The sequence below is a fragment of the Bombina bombina genome, chromosome 1 (assembly GCF_027579735.1).
Source record: "Bombina bombina isolate aBomBom1 chromosome 1, aBomBom1.pri, whole genome shotgun sequence".
Classification (NCBI taxonomy): Eukaryota; Metazoa; Chordata; class Amphibia; order Anura; family Bombinatoridae; genus Bombina; species Bombina bombina.
In genome coordinates, this window is record NC_069499.1 from 138,873,577 (window position 1) to 138,893,658 (window position 20,082).

General features: G+C 39.5%; 1 protein-coding gene across 10 annotated transcripts in view; it reads left to right on the top strand.

Annotated features, from left to right (window-relative positions):
* Positions 1 to 17,637, top strand: part of TRIM9 (tripartite motif containing 9) — a 390,783-nt gene extending 373,146 nt beyond the window's left edge. For all 10 annotated transcript variants that reach the window (XM_053697627.1, XM_053697625.1, XM_053697629.1 and 7 more), the window contains 2 exons: positions 16,145 to 16,307; positions 17,060 to 17,637. In XM_053697627.1, the coding sequence (XP_053553602.1) occupies positions 16,145 to 16,307; positions 17,060 to 17,125 (229 nt within the window). In that variant the 3' untranslated portion in view covers positions 17,126 to 17,637. The remainder of the gene's footprint in view (positions 1 to 16,144; positions 16,308 to 17,059) is intronic.
* The last annotated feature ends 2,445 nt before the right edge of the window (positions 17,638 to 20,082 follow it).

Below are 20,082 nucleotides of genomic sequence, written 5' to 3' on the forward strand. Positions count from 1 at the left end.
GTATGTAGCAGTTTTTATTTTCTGACAATGGAATTGATGAGAAAATCCTGCCATACCGATATAATGTCATGTATGTATACTTTACACTTCAGTATTCTGGGGAATGGTACTTCACTAGAATTACACTGTAAGAAATACATAAAGCTGTTTAATAACTAGAGATTATGTTTAACGTTTTTGCTGGAATGTAAAATCGTTTTCATTTGCTGAGGTACTGTGTGAATAAATGTTTCGGCACTATTTTTCCACTTGGCAGTTGCTTAATCTGTTTTTCTGACAGTTTCTGTTCTCCCTCACTGCTGTGTGTGAGGGGGAGGGGCCGTTTTTTGGCGCTTTTACTATGCATCAAATATTTCAGTCAGCAACTCATTGTATTCCCTGCATGATCCGGTTCATCTCTACAGAGCTCAGGGGTCTTCAAAACTTATTTTGAGGGAGGTAATTTCTCTCAGCAGAGCTGTGAGAATTATAGTTTGACTGAGATAAAAAACGTTTATTCTGTAATTTGTTTCCTGCTTTCAGAATTTGTTATCTTTGCTAATGGGATTAAACCTTTGCTAAAGTTGTGTTGTTTACAAGGATTGAGGCTATAACTGTTTCAATTTATTAATTTTCAACTGTCATAGATCTTCTGTGCTTCTTAAAGGCACAGTACGTTTTAATATTATTCTAATTGAATTGTATTTCCAAGTTGCAAGTTTATTTGCTAGTGTGTTAAACATGTCTGATTCAGAGGATGATACCTGTGTCATTTGTTGCAATGCCAAAGTGGAGCCCAATAGAAATTTATGTACTAACTGTATTGATGCTACTTTAAATAAAAGTCAATCTGTACAAATTGAACAAATTTCACCAAACAACGAGGGGAGAGTTATGCCGACTAACTCGCCTCACGTGTCAGTACCTACATCTCCCGCTCAGAGGGAGGTGCGTGATATTGTAGCGCTGAGTACATCTGGGCGGCCATTACAAATCACATTACAGGATATGGCTACTGTTATGACTGAGGTTTTGGCTAAATTACCAGAACTAAGAGGTAAGCGTGATCACTCTGGGGTGAGAACAGAGTGCGCTGATAATATTAGGGCCATGTCAGACACTGCGTCACAGGTGGCAGAACATGAGGACGGAGAACTTCATTCTGTGGGTGACGGTTCTGATCCAAACAGACTGGATTCAGATATTTCAAATTTTAAATTTAAACTGGAAAACCTCCGTGTATTACTAGGGGAGGTGTTAGCGGCTCTGAATGATTGTAACACAGTTGCAATACCAGAGAAAATGTGTAGGTTGGATAAATATTTTGCGGTACCGACGAGTACTGAGGTTTTTCCTATACCTAAGAGACTTACTGAAATTTTTACTAAGGAGTGGGATAGACCCGGTGTGCCGTTCTCACCCCCTCTGATATTTAGAAAAATGTTTCCAATAGACGCCACCACAAGGGACTTATGGCAAACGGTCCCTAAGGTGGAGGGAGCAGTTTCTACCTTAGCTAAGCGTACCACTATCCCGGTGGAGGATAGCTGTGCTTTTTCAGATCCAATGGATAAAAAGTTAGAGGGTTACCTTAAGAAAATGTTTGTTCAACAAGGTTTTATATTGCAACCCCTTGCATGCATTGCGCCGATCACGGCTGCAGCGGCATTCTGGATTGAGTCTCTGGAAGAGAACATTGGTTCAGCTACTCTGGACGACATTACGGACAGGCTTAGAGTCCTTAAACTATCTAATTCATTCATTTCGGAGGCCGTAGTACATCTTACTAAACTTACGGCGAAGAATTCAGGATTCGCCATTCAGGCACGCAGGGCGCTGTGGCTAAAATCCTGGTCAGCTGATGTTACTTCTAAGTCTAAATTGCTTAATATACCTTTCAAAGGGCAGACCTTATTCGGGCCCGGGTTGAAAGAGATTATCGCTGACATTACAGGAGGTAAAGGCCATGCCCTGCCTCAGGACAAAGCCAAAGCCAAGACTAGACAGTCTAATTTTCGTTCCTTTTGTAATTTCAAAGCAGGAGCAGCATCAACTTCCTCTGCACCAAAACAGGAAGGAGCTGTTGCTCGCTACAGACAAGGCTGGAAACCTAACCAGTCCTGGAACAAGGGCAAGCAGACTAGGAAACCTGCTGCTGCCCCTAAAACAGCATGAATTGAGGGCCCCCGATCCGGGATCGGATCTAGTGGGGGGCAGACTTTCTCTCTTCGCCCAGGCTTGGGCAAGAGATGTTCAGGATCCCTGGGCGCTAGAGATAATATCTCAGGGATACCTTCTGGACTTCAAATACTCTCCTCCAAGAGAGAGATTTCATCTGTCAAGATTGTCAACAATCCAGACAAAGAAAGAGGCGTTTCTACGCTGCGTACAAGAGCTCTTGTTAATGGGAGTAATCCATCCAGTTCCACGATCGGAACAGGGACAGGGGTTTTACTCAAATCTGTTTGTGGTTCCCAAAAAAGAGGGAACTTTCAGACCAATCCTGGACTTAAAGATCCTAAACAAATTCCTAAGAGTTCCATCGTTCAAGATGGAGACTATTCGGACAATTTTACCTATGATCCAAGAGGGTCAATACATGACCACTGTAGATTTAAAAGATGCTTACCTTCACATACCGATTCACAAAGATCATTATCGGTACCTAAGGTTTGCCTTCCTAGACAGGCATTACCAGTTTGTGGCTCTTCCATTCGGATTGGCTACAGCTCCGAGAATCTTCACAAAGGTTCTGGGTGCTCTTCTGGCGGTACTAAGACCGCGGGGAATCTCGGTAGCTCCATACCTAGACGACATTCTGATACAAGCTTCAAGCTTTCAAACTGCCAAGTCTCATACAGAGTTAGTGCTGGCATTTCTAAGGTCACATGGATGGAAGGTGAACGAAAAGAAAAGTTCACTCGTTCCACTCACAAGAGTTCCCTTCCTGGGGACTCTTATAGATTCTGTAGAAATGAAGATTTACCTGACAGAGGACAGGCTAACAAGACTTCAAAGTGCTTGCCGCACCCTTCTTTCCATTCAACACCCGTCAGTGGCTCAATGCATGGAGGTAATCGGCTTAATGGTAGCGGCAATGGACATAGTACCCTTTGCACGCTTACACCTCAGACCACTGCAACTGTGCATGCTAAGTCAGTGGAATGGGGATTACTCAGACTTATCCCCTTCTCTGAATCTGGATCAAGAGACCAGAAATTCTCTTCTATGGTGGCTTTCTCGGCCACATCTGTCCAGGGGGATGCCATTCAGCAGACCAGACTGGACAATTGTAACAACAGACGCCAGCCTTCTAGGTTGGGGTGCCGTCTGGAATTCTCTGAAGGCTCAGGGACAATGGAGTCAGGAGGAGAGTCTCCTGCCAATAAACATTCTGGAATTGAGAGCAGTTCTCAATGCCCTCCTGGCTTGGCCCCAGTTGACAACTCGGGGGTTCATCAGGTTTCAGTCGGACAACATCACGACTGTAGCTTACATCAACCATCAGGGAGGGACAAGAAGCTCCCTAGCTATGATGGAAGTATCAAAGATAATTTGCTGGGCAGAGTCTCACTCTTGCCACCTGTCAGCAATCCACATCCCGGGAGTGGAGAACTGGGAGGCGGATTTCTTAAGTCGTCAGACTTTTCATCCGGGGGAGTGGGAACTTCATCCGGAGGTCTTTGCCCAAATACTTCGACGTTGGGGCAAACCAGAGATAGATCTCATGGCGTCTCGACAGAACGCCAAGCTTCCTCGTTACGGGTCCAGATCCAGGGATCCAGGAGCAGTCCTGATAGATGCTCTGACAGCACCTTGGGACTTCAGGATGGCTTACGTGTTTCCACCCTTCCCGTTGCTTCCTCGATTGATTGCCAGAATCAAACAAGAGAGAGCATCAGTGATTCTAATAGCACCTGCGTGGCCACGCAGGACTTGGTATGCAGACCTGGTGGACATGTCATCCTGTCCACCTTGGTCTCTACCACTGAAACAGGACCTTCTGATACAGGGTCCCTTCAAACATCAAAATCTAACTTCTCTGAAGCTGACTGCTTGGAAATTGAACGCTTGATTTTATCAAGACGTGGATTTTCTGAGTCAGTTATTGATACCTTAATACAGGCTAGGAAACCTGTTACCAGAAAGATTTACCATAAGATATGGCGTAAATACCTATATTGGTGTGAATCCAAAGGTTACTCTTGGAGTAAGGTTAGGATTCCTAGGATATTGTCTATTCTACAAGAAGGTTTAGAAAAGGGTTTATCTGCTAGTTCATTAAAGGGACAGATCTCAGCTCTGTCCATTCTGTTACACAAACGTCTGTCAGAAGTTCCTGACGTCCAGGCTTTTTGTCAGGCTTTGGCCAGAATTAAGCCTGTGTTTAAAACTGTTGCTCCACCATGGAGTTTAAACCTTGTTCTTAATGTTTTACAGGGCGTTCCGTTTGAACCCCTTCATTCCATTGATATAAAGTTGTTATCTTGGAAAGTTCTATTTTTAATGGCTATTTCCTCGGCTCGAAGAGTCTCTGAATTATCAGCCTTACATTGTGATTCTCCTTATTTGATTTTTCATTCGGATAAGGTAGTCCTGCGTACTAAACCTGGGTTCTTACCTAAGGTAGTTACTAACAGGAATATCAATCAAGAGATTGTTGTTCCTTCTTTATGCCCAAATCCTTCTTCAAAGAAGGAACGTCTACTGCACAACCTGGATGTAGTCCGTGCTCTAAAATTTTACTTACAGGCAACTAAGGAATTTCGACAAACGTCTTCTCTGTTTGTCATTTACTCTGGGCAGAGGAGAGGTCAAAAAGCTTCCGCTACCTCTCTTTCTTTTTGGCTTCGTAGCATAATTCGTTTAGCTTATGAGACTGCTGGACAGCAGCCTCCTGAAAGAATTACAGCTCATTCTACTAGAGCTGTGGCTTCCACTTGGGCCTTCAAGAATAAGGCCTCTGTTGAACAGATTTGCAAGGCTGCAACTTGGTCTTCGCTTCATACTTTTTCCAAATTTTACAAATTTGACACTTTTGCTTCATCGGAGGCTATTTTTGGGAGAAAGGTTCTTCAGGCAGTGGTTCCTTCTGTATAAAGAGCCTGCCTATCCCTCCCGTCATCCGTGTACTTTTGCTTTGGTATTGGTATCCCAGAAGTAATGATGACCCGTGGACTGATCACACTTAACAGAAGAAAACATAATTTATGCTTACCTGATAAATTCCTTTCTTCTGTAGTGTGATCAGTCCACGGCCCGCCCTGTTTTTAAGGCAGGTAAATATTTTTTAATTTATACTCCAGTCACCACTTCACCCTTGGCTTTTCCTTTCTCGTTGGTCCTTGGTCGAATGACTGGGAGTGACGTAGAGGGGAGGAGCTATATGCAGCTCTGCTGGGTGAATCCTCTTGCACTTCCTGTTGGGGAGGAGTAATATCCCAGAAGTAATGATGACCCGTGGACTGATCACACTACAGAAGAAAGGAATTTATCAGGTAAGCATAAATTATGTTTTTGTCTTAAATGGAAAGAGTCCACAGCTGCATTCATTACTTTTGGGAAATAAGAACCTGGCCATCAGAAGGAGGCAAAGACAACCCAGCCAAAGGTTTAAATACTTCTCCCACTCCCCTCATCCCCCAGTCATTCTTTGCCTTTCATCCCAGGAGGATGGCAGAGACGTGTCAGAATTTTAAATTTTTGTTTTTGTCTCTTATGGAGGGTAGTACTCTTCGTCATGGGACAGGAGTTTTAAGTATTCCTGTCAGTCTCTCAGTGAGGGCTTGGATGAAAGTTGGAGTCCGGAGATGCAGGGAGATTTTGTCTGCAAAACCATCCCGACTCATATTAACAGCTCCTCAAGCAATCAGGGTTGTCGAACTTCCCTTCGCTGCCTGCTTTCTTCTCTCAAGTCCCTGGCAGAGGCGATGCTACTATCCGTCGCACTTGAAAGGCCATGTTTCTGTTCCACGGCGTAGATTCGGGTAAGATCGTTTCATTTTACTGTATTCGCAGCGTACTATAATGTGAATGTTTCCCGAGAGGCTACCACCTTGCGGGTCTAACTTATAACATAAGGGTCTCAGTGAGTCTCTGTTAGTATCTTGGAATCAAGGGTTAATATCGCCTGAGGGGGGTTATTGAACGGGGGGGGGGTTATAATCATGTTGTTGTTTTAGGGGACCTTTCGGTTTCCTTGGTTCTCCTTTGCCTTGTCCCCTTGGGGGTTTCGGCTGGTGTCTCCTTTATTTGTGGAGATGGCGGTGGGGGACCGTTTGTTGGGCGACGGTGTCTCCTGGAGGACTGTTGGCTCAGTCACGTCCGTTTGCGGTCTCTAGTTTGGCTTCTGGACTAACTGTGAGCCAGTGTCACTGGGGCTTTTCCTCTTAAAATTTTCTCAGCTTCGGATGAAGCAGGGTTTTTTATTGGGTAGAGGTTCAGGCCTGGTGCCCTCAGTATGGGCCACCAATTGTACCCTCCCGTCTTGGCATTCAGTGTCCTCTATAGCTTGGGTATTGTTTTCCCAAGAGTAATTTATGCAGCTTTGGACTCTTTCCATTTAAGAAGAAAAACATAAATTATGCTTACCTGATAATTTCCTTTTCTTCTGATGGAAAGAGTACACAGCTCCCCACCCATAATTTTATGTGGGGCATCCTTATATCTTCTGGCACCTTTCACCCTGATATTTCTTCTATTGTTCCTTGGTCCTCGGCAGAATGACTGGGGGATGAGGGGAGTGGGAGGAGTATTTAAGCCTTTGGCTGGGTTGTCTTTGCCTCCTCTGGTGGCCAGGTTCTTATTTCCCAAAAGTAATGAATGCAGCTGTGGACTCTTTCCATCAGAAGAAAAGGAAATTATCAGGTAAGCATAATTTATGTTTTATGGAGAATGAAGCTCCTTATTTTATATTCTACCTGTAAAATAGCACTTTGTGAAATAGAACAGCTGTGCTTTTTTGTGAAGTCATTTTACTTATAAAGGACCATTAAATACATCAACAGATGCATAATAAAATGTTAATGCAAAAGCACTGTTTGAATTTAAAATGAGTAGTAGATTTTTTTTCTAACAAATGTTTCATGTAACAGCCATCAGCCATACACAAAATGCATATATGTATATTCTGTGAATTCTTGCACATGCTCAGTAAGAGTTGGTGTCTCAGAAAGTGTGCCTATAAAAATATTGTGCACATTTAGATAATGAAAGTGAATTGGAAAGTTGTTTAAAATCGCTTGCTCTATCTGGATCATGAAAGTTTTGTTTTGACTTTAGTGTTCCTTAAAAGGGATACTAAACCTTATTTTCCTTCTAAATACAGGGAGAGTCCACAGCTGCATTCATTACTTGTGGGAATACAGAACCTGGCCACCAGGAGGAGACAAAGACACCCCAGCCAAAGGCTTAAATACCTCCTCCACTTCTCTCATCCCCCAGTCATTCTTTGCCTTTCGTCACAGGAGGTGGCAGAGAAGTGTCAGAAGATTTCGGAGTAGTTCCTTATGGAGGGTAGTACCCTTTGCTATGGGACTGGAGTTTTAAGTAGTCTTGTCAGCCTCTCATTGAGAGCATTGATGAAAGTTAGAGTCTGGAGATGCAGAGAGAATCTTTCTGCGAACCCATCCAGACTCATATTAACAGCTCCTTAAGCAATCAGCGTTGATTAGTTTCGGTGCCTGCTTTCTTCACTCAAGTCCATGTCAGAAGTGATGCTACAATCTGTCTTGAAGGACCATGTCACTGTTCCACGGCATAGATTCTGGTAAGATTGTTTCATTATTTTACACACATGTATAACGATAGAAGACAGGGTCACAGTGGGACTCCTTTTTCTTTATGGAATCAAGGGTTAATATCTCCTGAGGTGGTGTAAGATATATCTCTAATTTATCTGTTTTTAAAATATGCAATACCAGTTTTGTAGCTCTGATGAAACTTAACCCAAAAATAAATAATGGTATGAATGGGTTAATGAACAGAGCGAGATTAATTAGAGAAAAAATGGATCAGCTACAAGATTGAGCTAGAAATATACTTAAAGCTCAGTTAGTAGCAAATATAACAGCTTTAGAATGAGCCTGCAGTTTGGTATGTAAAGAGTTAATCTTCCTGCATGTTCTAATTCAAGACAGCTGAATAGTTATTAAGTGCAAGTAAAAGTATCCACAGACAGTGTTTGCAAAGAATATAATTCTGCTACTTTATATCAGGTAAGTGTAAGAAAGAGATACTTGCGCTCTGATGATTGCAGGTGAAGATCTGACCTTTAACTTGACACAATGAAACAAGCAGAAAACCAAATGCCTTTTGCATAGGCAAACTGCAGCTTCTTGGCAGACTGGCACGCTGATAGTGGGGATCAGCAGTGAAGCAGGAGACAGCTACAATGGTAAACTTGAAGTGAGTAGCTAGAGACGATCCGAAACAAAAACATGGAACTTGCAGGTAGTGGATGACAGGAACATGAGGCAAGCTAAATGCACTTGCAAAATAAGAAGTCTGAGAAATAAGTAGCAAAAGTTAAGTTCCTGAAAAAATAAAGAGCTATCCTTTCACTGAGTAGTATAACTTGAAGACAGGAAATGACTTCAATATTCAGGCAATGAGCTAGGGAAACCCGGATGATTTATAGCAGGGAAAAGTAGGTGGAGGATAATTGGAAAGTTCTTAAAGGTGTATTACATATCCCCCTCCTCAAGGAATCACCTCTGGGGATTGCAGTCGAGGTTTAGTCGGGTATCTGCGATGAAAAACTATGAGAGAAGGTGCATGAACATTAGAATGCGGATGCCATGAATTATCTTCAGGTCCATACCCCTTCCATTTTATAAAGTATTCTAGTCGACGATGTCTGATACGGGAGTCAATAATCCTCTAAACTTCAAATTCATCTTGACCATCGATAACAACAGGAGGTGGTGACTGATGAGGAGAATGTGTATTGGGAATATGAGGTTTCAGCAAAGAGACATGGAATGAAGAATGGATTTTGTATGAAGTAGGTAGATCTAAAACGACCGCATTAGGATTAATTATCTTTTTGATAGAAAATGGGCCGATAAATTGATTGGCCAATTTTTTACTAGGTAGTTGGAGTTTGGTCTATGTCGTAAGTCGTAGTAATGTTTTTGGCATGATTTTGCCTCCTCTAAATGTGTCAAGAATCTTTAATCTGTCTTCTAAAAGAACAGAAAATTCAGTGGCACTTGGAGAGTTTACTGCACTCTTGGAAATAAGAAAAGTAGAAGGATGATACCCGTAGGTAGCATAAAAAGGAGATACCCTTGAAGATGAAGACATGGAGTCGTTATATGAGAATTCTGCCATTGGCAGATAAGAAGCCCAGTCATCTTGTAAATGTGAGACGTAACATCTTAAATATTGCTCCAGAGTTTGATTTAATCTTTCTGTTAAACCATTAGTCTAGGGGTGGTAGGAGGTGGAGTATCTAGTATCTATAATTAAGATTTTACAGAGTGATCTCCAGAAAGCAGATGTGAACTGTGTTCCTCGATCTGTGATTATGGTCTTAGGAAGTCTGTGCAGTCTTACTATAGAGTCAAGAAAAACTGTAGCTATTGTCTTAGCCGTCGGTAACTGTTTGAGAGGAATAAAATGTGCTAATTTTGTTAAATGGTCAATGACTACCAGGATGGTATTGTAATGTTGATAGGTGGAAAGGTCGACAATAAAGTCCATAGAGATTGTAGACCAAGGTACATCAGGAATAGGGATAGGCGTTAAGCAACCAATAGTTTTTTTATGGTCAAGTTTATTTCTTGTACATATATCACATGTCACATAACTATGTATTGGCTAGATTATGAGTTTTGCGTTACGAGTGAAAAAGCAGCGGTATGGTTCTTTTTCACTACCGCTGCTATTACAAGTCTTGCAGGTATTTCAGTACCGCATACTTTTTTGGCCGTAACGCAACGTAACTACCGTAGCTTTCAAAAAGTTTTTTTTCAATAGGTCTTCCATAGCGCCGGCATTACGAATTTGCCTTTCTGGCCAAAAAGTGAGCGGTACAGCCTCCGTCAAGATCCATACCGTAAACTGAAAGTCAGTAGTTATGAGTTTTGCGCTACAAATCTGTAACATAAAACTCATAACTAAAATGCTAAAAAGTACACTAACACCCATAAACTACCTATTAACCCCTAAACCGAGGCCCTCCCGCATCGCAAATCTTCCGCTCTGGACATTGCCGCCACTATAATAAACTTATTAACCCCTAAACCGCCATACTCCCACATCACAAACACTAGTTAAATATTATTAACCCCTAATCTGCTGTCCCTAACATCGCCGCAACCTACATTACTGTTATTAACCCCTAAACTGCTGCCCCCAAAATCGCCACCACTATACTAATTATAGTAAACCTAAGTCTAACCCTAACACCCCCTAACTTTAATGTAATTAAAATAAATCTAAATAAAACCTACTATTAATAACTAAATAATTCCTATTTAAAACTAAATACTTACCTGTAAAATAAACCCTAAGCTAGCTACAATATAACTAATAGTTACATTGTAGCTATCTTAGGTTTTATTTTTATTTCACAGCTAAGTTTGTATTTATTTTAACTAGGTAGAATAGTTAGTAAATAGTTATTAACTATTTACTAACTACCTAGTTAAAATAAATACAAATTTACCTGTAAAATAAAACCAAACCTGAGTTACACTAACACCTAACCTAAGACTACAATTAAATAAATTACATTAATTAAATACAATTAACTAAATTACAAAAAAAACACTAAATTACACAAAATAAAAAAGAAATTATCAAATATTTAAACTAATTACACCTAATCTAATGGAAAAGCCCCCCAAAATAAAAAAAATCCCCTAGCCAAGGGCATTGCCCCAAAGAAATCAGCTCTTTTACCTGTAAAAAAAAAAAATACAAACTCCCCCCCCCAACAATAAAACCCACCACCCACACAACCAAACTCCCCAAATAAAAACCTATCTAAAAAACCTAAGCTCCCCAACACTAACCCCCGAAGATCCACTGACAGTTTTTGAAGACCGGACATCCATCCTCAACGAAGCGGCAGAAGTCTTCATCCAAGCGGCAAGAAGTCCTCAACGAAGCTGGGAAAAGTCATCATCCAAGTGGGCCGAAGTCTTCATCCAAGTCGGCAAAAGTCTTCATCCAGACGGTATCTTCTATCTTCATCCATCTGGCGCGGAGCGGCTCCATCTTCAAGACATCCGGCGCGGAGCAACCTCTTCTTTCCACGGCTACTGAAGAATGAAGGTTCCTTTAAGGGACCTCATCCAAGATGGCGTCCCTTACATTCCGATTGGCTGATAGAATTCTATCAGCCAATCGCCAAAAAAATGTGAGCTCAATCCTATTCAGCCAATCGGAATTCAAGGGACGCCATCTTGCATGACGTCCCTTAAAGGAACCTTCATTTTTCAGTAGCCGTGGAAAGAAGAGGATGCTCCGCGCCAGATGTCTTGAAGATGGAGCCGCTCCACGCCGGATGAAGCTCCGTAACGCAGCCCCATTGATGTCTATGGGGGGAAAAAAAATTATGTTTAAACTTAACACCCTAACATAAACCCAGCGTCTAAACACCCCTAATCTGCTGCCCCTGACAGGCTGGAGAGGCTTGCAGAAAGAAAAGGTAAGTATTTTAACAAAAGCAGGGTAATTTAAAGTTTGATGAATGAAACTGCCCATGTTTTTAATAGGATTATTAAAAACCGGGCACTCATTCCTCAAACTTTACATTCACTTTAAATAAAACTAAACTACACGGGGGGCGGAGCCAGCAGCCGATACAGCAAGACGCGCCATACCGAAGCTCCTGATATTCTAGTACAACATTCTTATATTTTTAGCATGTTGGGCCGGTCTACACCTCAATAGTAGATTAATAATAAGCTATGGAGTAAGAGGACACATGTTTTGTGACTATACAGTGGAATAGTTGACAACCTAACTAATACAAAGTCTTTTCTGATTGATGAGACCGCGGCATGGAGTAAGCCGCCATCTTGGAGACACCTAAGTACTTTCATTTCATTTTAAGATACACTCTCAGCTTTACAATCGCCTTAGTAGCCATACTATGGAGAGGCAAATAGTATCGGTACTTCATAAATTGGGACTATTACTTGACCATTGCCAGCAGGCCCTCACTAGAGAGTTGAAAGCCGCTATGGATCTGCAACTGCCTGAGCCGTTATGGGTGACAATGAAGGAGGTTGTGGATTGCTCTGATTTTAATATGCCAATTCAGAAGGGGAATTCATATCGGGAGACAGAGGAGATATGCATCGCAGCAGTCCAGAGCCCCAGCCCTGGGATGCCGATACAGTTAAGTTATTGTGGACGATGCAGTGTTCCGCAGTCTTCAGACATGCACACTGATTCTGAACGGCATTATGTAATGCAGCTAGAGAGGACCCGGAGACAGTGGAAAGAAATGACTGCCCTGATCTGCAAGCCGAAAGCCGTAACTAACGCTCCCTTTCACAATATGAAGTCTGCTTTGATCAGAAACACAGACCTGTGGGCGAGGCCAAGTGAGTTACCAGAAGCTGAAATTCGGCCGAAGATATTTTCTATACGGCACTCCCCACTTGTGACTTTTATTTTTCAGCATCACACCAAACATGGCAGTCTGAGTGGAGGGGTATGTGGATTCGAGCGAGACACATTTGTAAGAAAATTTTCCCTGATGAGACCCAAGTCAGTTGTGATCGCTCCCAGTCAAGGGGCACACATAGCTGTTGGCATTGGGTGACAGTTTTATTTATAATTCAAAAGCCTTATAAGCCTTTATGCGTTTATTCTTTCTGCTACCCATATTTGTTTTCCCACAAGACTGTTTCAGGACTCCTTGGGCAATAGGCTCTCACTCTAACATTAATAATTATTAAAATACATGAGACTGTGCTCATTCTATAACAAGTTACCTGTTTATGCTTTAGTCTTAATGTTTAGTGATGCATGTTAACCCCCTTATCGTGTTTATTTTTTTTTCCTTAAATTTATGATATTGGGGGGAAATGTTATATCTCCTAGAATTTTTTTACCTAAGGGGTGAACTGCTAGTCATTCATATAACCTGATTTTGGTAATCTATCATTACCACTCTCTGCTTCTGTTCTTCAATCTAACTTAAAAGGATATGTGTAGCTGTCGCAGGATAGCTACAAGTGTTTAAGTAATGTTCTTCTATGTATATATAGTATGAATCACCTGTTGGTCCATTTATGGTTTTATTTGCTCCATATGTTCTAGATCTCACATACCTAACTCCCCTCTATGTGCATAGAAGCTATTTTTTGCTACATACTGGTTCTATGGTCTGACACATCTGTTTGGTTTGGGGTGGCTCTTTTATACTACTGTGATATAAGTCATGTATAGTTAATTCTCTCTTTTATCATACTAACTGAGGGGACGAAACACCCAATGTGCAGGTATGTCTTAGCCATTACTTTGACCTCTCCAACTATGGGGCGCCTTCTGGACAGTACCACGCTCCACTTTAGATTAACGTTCTATTCTCCAACTGTTGCCTATCAGCACACAGGATGGTATGTGTGCTTGCGTTATTAAGGTCACAGAGCTAAAACTGAGTATATATTTTGGAAATATCTAATATGATGTTGTCAGTGTCCAGTGTCACAATATGTTCTATTTGGGCAATATTCAGATAGCGCTTAATGTTCTCTGTCCTATAATGTTTGCAGCTAACGTCAACTCTGATACATAATCCTATCCTACTAGGTCATATTTGCCTATAGTCCTATGAATTGCCAATATTACTGCAATGTGCTAGTATTACATGTACTGAATATCCTTATTCCTAGCTGTAGCAATCTTTGGGGCTATTAACTTGTCTGAGATCAATGATTGTACATGGTTGCATCCTTATGTTACAGGGGATTATAGTGGAAAGTGTTATGATGTATTACATTAGAATTTCTGAGACCCCAGTATATTTTGGCATTCTTCCGCACTGCCAGCGGCCGAGGCAGTGTGACGTGTTAACAATTCACACCCTGTTACTGTTGGGTTCCTCTCCTCCCTTTCCCGCCGGTACTGGCTGCCTGCGGGTCATATCCCTTTTCCTTTTTCCCGCACTGTCTATAGTTGACATTTCCCCAGGAGAGGAGCTCACCCAGTGACCCTGTATAATTCATACATACTAATATCTTCTCTTTCCATATAACTTTCTTAAGAACTTCCCTTATTTATCTTATTGAAAGCCCCTCAACTATGCATTTGCATTCCTATACCCTGAGTAACCCCTGTTTATAAATTTGACATACTAACTGGCTCCGCCCTCCACCCCCCCCCCCTTCTGCATATTTAAGCCATTCACCCAACGTGGTGAATTTATTAATCCGCACTATGTACTAACCATATGTTTCTATTTATAAGTTTACTAGTCATTCACCTTACATGGTGAACTTTTTTTTCAGCGGTATTCATCCGCATCCTCACATACCTAGATGCATAAATCATGCCCATGAGTGGCTATCTATCACAATAACCACCTCCAGCTTCATAAGACATAGGGGATGGGCTCAAGAGCGGCCCATGAAATTAGATAGGAGGTATATAAAGTTAAAAAACTGAGGTTCATTAGCTAAGTATGTTTTGGGAGAAATACTTCTCATTTTGTTTGAATTTATCTCATTGTGCCTATAATTATATAAATGTTGTGTTCATAATAGAACGTATTTTTCATATTGATGTTATATGACAAAACCTCAATAAAAATCTTTGATTTAAATAAAAAAAAAAAACTAAACTACACATTAAAAAAAATCCTAACATTACTCTAAAAATTACAAAGTATCTAATTACAAAAAATTAAAAATACTAAGTTACAAAAAATAACAAACACTAAATTACGGAAAATAACAAACAAAATTATCCAAAATAAAAAAGAATTTCACATAACCTAAAAAAACACAAAGACCCCCCCAACAGTAAAACCCACCACCCAACCAACCCCCCAAAATAAAAACCCTAATTCTAAAAAAGCCTAAGCTACCCATTGCCCTGAAAAGGACATTTGTATGGGTATTGCCCTTATAAGGGCAATTAGCTCTTTTACATTGCCCAAACCCTAAACTAAAATAAAAACCCACCCAAAAATCCCTTTAAAAAGCCTAACACTAACCCCCTTGACGATCCACCTACAGTTTTTGAAGTCCCGCTTAAACGATCTTCATCCCGGAGTTGAAGTCCTAATCCAGGTGGCGAGAAGTCTTCATCCAGGCGGCCTCTTTAATCTTCATCCCGGCGGCGACATCCTGATCCAAGCGGCGAGAAGTCTTCATCCAGACAGCCTCTTCAATCTTCATACAGGCAGCATCTTCTATCTTGATCCCGGAGGCGCGGAGTGGGTCCATCCTGAAGACATCCGGCGCGGAGCATCCTCTTCATACGGTCGCCGCCGTACACTGAATCTATAATGCAAGGGACGCGATTCAAGATGGCGTCCCTTGCATTCCTCTGGATTTGATATGCCTTTTTTTTAGAAGGTTATAAGTTTTAATATTACCATTACCACTGTTATCTTAGTTATAACACTTTCATCGTTATCTCCTTTTTAATCATTTTAACTGTAACCTATTAGGTTTATGTTACATGGATCCATGTTTTTTATGTTTTGTTAAATAAATGTAAACAATCTTTTATATGAGTATCTGTCCTTTGCCTTGTATTTTAGGTGCTCCTTGTATCTGAGCTATTTCTGAAAAATTTGAATCAGCCAATAGGAATTAGGGCTGCTAAAATCCTATTGGCTATTCAAATTAGCCAATAGAATTTAAGCAACTCTCATTCTATTGGCTAATATCTTGTTTGGCTGCTTAAAGTCTCTTTACAGTGGGGTGTAAATACTTAGGAAATATCTACATATTATACATAGAGATGTTCAGGTGATATTTTCTAGTCAGCTTTTTACAGCTACGCTACATCGCTTTCATGTGCTTCAACATTTGGGTACAAGGTACCTTTAAGCTTTTTTTCTACAAAATAAATATTTAAAAAAAAAATTCCCTATAGTTAAATTTATCAGCAAGTTTAATGGTTAATAAAGCCTTTAGTTGAATACTTCTTTGGGGTGGTTGATATAATAATCTGTACTTTTTTATAACAGGACTGAAGGGGGCATCACAAAAGGAGCAACCGTTGGAGTCCTTTTGGACTTTACCCGTAGAACCTTGACATTTTCCATAAATGAAGAACAGCAGGGCCCAATTGCGTTTGAGAACATGGAAGGACTCTTCTTTCCCGCTGTGAGCCTGAATAGGAATGTACAGGTACTTTTCAAATTTGTTACATTTTAATTATGCTAGTTGCTTAATCAGTGGTGTTGAATGCAGTACACATGGGTTTGTGGCATATTTTGGGGTTGTAATTCACATATACGCTAATGGATAGACTTATATTAACAATAAAATGACTGATCAAGCACCAATGAGGTGTTCTGCATAAATTGCACTAAGATACACTGAGTGAGACCTTAACTGAACAGACATTATACTCTTTCTGCAGTGACACAAAAGCCTGGCAGTACCCTACTTGCATTACTGCTTTTCATCTTACTGCAAAAATAGGACAAAAGGGCTGTAAGGCTGTACCAGCACAAATATGTGTGTAAAATAATATAACTGATAATGCTTTGCATAAGGTCACACTTGTCTTGTGCATTATGTTATTGTCTCTATGATTAGTTAATGAGGCTACAGGGCTTGCACACAACAAGGCTTGAAGCCCACTAAGTGCCCATAGAAGCAAAAGGACCAGGGCATTGGGAAACAGCCCTGGTAATCTGAAGATATGAACACTGAAAAGTACAAAGATCTTTAGACAGTTTAGATGTTTTTACGTATCAGCACTGTCCTTCATCCTAAGATGTGTCGTCTATAGACACATCCAGATGGGAGATAACTGGTTAACTACAATTCCAAGTGGAATTGTTCTTGTAAATATTGCAAAACGAAAACTCTTAATTCAGATAGCTGTGTAACAATTTCTAAATAGTTACCATCATTTGTATTTTTTATTGTAGGTAACACTTCATACTGGTTTGCCAGTCCCTGAGATCTGCACATCCAGAACATCTTTACAGCCTTAAAAGGTGTCGAGAAGATTTTTTTTTTTTTCCTGTGGATCGCCAATTTGGACCTCCATAAGCAGCAAGAAAATATTTAATATTTTTGCATACACTGGAATCGAGAGAGAATCTACACACAAAGTGTTCCTGCCACATAATGGCACAAGGAAAATAGAACATTCAATGTGCATATTTGCTTTGATATTTAGCACTTTCAATTTATTAATCTTGAAAAGCCTGAAATGTTAGTCACTTTTTTTTTTCTTTTTATATATTTTTTGCAGTCTGAACTCTTTTATGTATATAGAGGTTGTTGCTTTTCCATTTGAAATTTGCTGCTGTCAGTACAAAAGCCTTCAAAAGTAAACAGCAAAATGAAACCAGATGCCCTACTGTTAAAATTTATTATTTATACCTATCATATTTAATGGTGCTGTACCAGAGGGTAAATAAAGATCTAATGCACACAACTATACACTGATACAGTAGCCAAAAGCTTAAATTCTAAAGGTTACTCCTAAGATCAATTTGTAAAGAGGTTAAAAATGTCTGTGGTTCCTTAAATTATAAATTACCTCATTTCATTATGTATAGCTGTGATTGAGCAATATTGCGCAAAAGGTTAAAGACTTTCCTCTCTACAGGCAATATGTGGAGAGGGTCTGTTTTTTGTGGAGAGTTTCTGGTAATAGTTATGTTCAGCAGTGTTTTGTTAGATACGGCTATTATTAAGGTGGACTGTTTCAATTGCAGGACATGAATGTGAGAGTTGCCATGATTCCTAGTAAGAAAACTGTTTGTTTTGCTGGTACTAATCTTACATGTTTTTTGTGGAAGCTGCAAAATGCTGTGCATGTTGTATTTTTAAATATGTAAAAAAAAAAAAAAAAAAAAATTCTTAGGTCATTGAAGTGAAAAAAAAGTCAATGGAAAAAAATACCTATATTGATTGATAACCCTGCACACTACCACACATGGTGGCAGTGGTTGGATGTTCTAGTGCTTGGGTGACAGACAACAGTAACACACATGAAACACTCTGAAACCTGAGAAACTGTTAAAATCATTAGCTGAAAAAACAGGTCCAACAACCCATAACAAACATGTCTAGATTGCATGGCAGCTCTCAGCCATATGTCCTGTAGCTTTAAAGTCTCTATCTGATGGAAATATCATGAAGGCATAAATAGCCCTCTTTCTAATAAGAGACACATAAACTTAAATTACAGAAACACTAAAGAGGAGATAATATGTAACCCTTTCATGGTGTTTTCCACTGAATTACTTGTTTACCCCATTAAAATCTTCACACATCCCATATACCTCAGCTTGTGAATATAAACATGGCCAAAACATATATTGTCAGTAAATTCTAGTACTGATACGTTCAGATGTCATACGTGAGAGATCTAAATGTACATGACCATGTAGTCCCTGATATATTGGCTTAAAGTGATTATGCTTAATTCATTTCTCTACACTCTCACTTTGTCATCGTAAGGCCATGTTAAAATATGAATAATAAAATATATGTGGTATTTTTATTTGCTGAATAGTGTCAACATTTAAATAACTTGTATCAAGACTTTGTGTTTCTGATAGATTTGAATTCACCAGAACCTACAGTATTTTTATTGCCAAACAAATGTTTTTGAAGTTTGTAAAGAAAATAGATATTATTTCATATGAGATAGCACCGAGTTTCAGTACTTTATTTAAAAATGAAGATGGCATTTTAGGTATGCATAAGGTATGCTTTAGTAATCAGGTTTGTGGTCTTACAATAACATTACTTTTTAACAAAATGTATAGTCATTCTCTTCTCCTAAAATAAAACATGAATAAAAAGAATATTCATGCTTTGCATAACTTAATAGTGAAACTATGGAAACCCTTTTAAATGTGTTTATATATTAATTTATGTTACACTATAGACATAGGTTTTTGTATTCTTATTACCACTAACTTTAAATGCGAATGAGATTGTATATTTTACAATTGTGGCCCATCATTAACTTAAGATACACTTCCTATGAGGATGAAGCACAAATAACTGGACTAAAATTAGTGAAGCCTGGATGTTGGACAAAGCAGGGATTTATAACATTTTAATACTATAAGCCAAGCTCCCAGTACCTGTCTATCATTTCCTTATGTTTTAAAAAATTATTTTTGATTGTCTCTTGAAAGCACAATCTTAAAGTTAATGGAATTCTTACTGCTTAAGTTATGATTTTTTTAATTATATATTGGTATAGTAAGAAACAGATTGCAGTGATTTTAAAAGACCAGTAGTTTGAGCATGTAATTTAACTGGAGCCTGTTTAGCAAATAGGCCCTGCAAAAATGTCATCAATATACCTGAGATATTGATGATAAAAATATATAACTGCGCAGAACACAATATATATATAAATAGCAAACTAGAAAGTATACATTTCAAAGAGATTACCTGGATATTTTATTATCTGCAATTTTTTGCAAAATATATGAGCTAAAACTTTCATAGATGCTTTTAATTCTAGCTGATTAATGATTGCATGTACCATGGACCACCTTCACTTATGGAATTTTCTAAATTCAGTTTTGAATACTGTTCTAAAAACTTGGGGATGATTAAACCCTTTTTTTTAAACTGTAAATGCTGCCTTTCAGACCAGAGTGCCATACCTTCAGCTAAAATACCAACGCAGAGGTGGCTGCATGAATGCTTCTTAAATATACCTGCAAAAAGTAATTACATTGGCATCATACGTAATATTCATATTCATATTACTCTACTTTGCCAATGTAACCAGCAATACATAATTTATAAGAAAGAGGTAATCATTTATCAAATAAAATTGTTGACAGAGTAACAATCCCAAAATGAATGTAAATAGTGGATTTTGCCATTTGTGTTAAATATATATAGAAAAGTTACCTTTGCTAATTTATTTTAATTGGTGCTATTTTGTCCACTTACTATATATCCATTA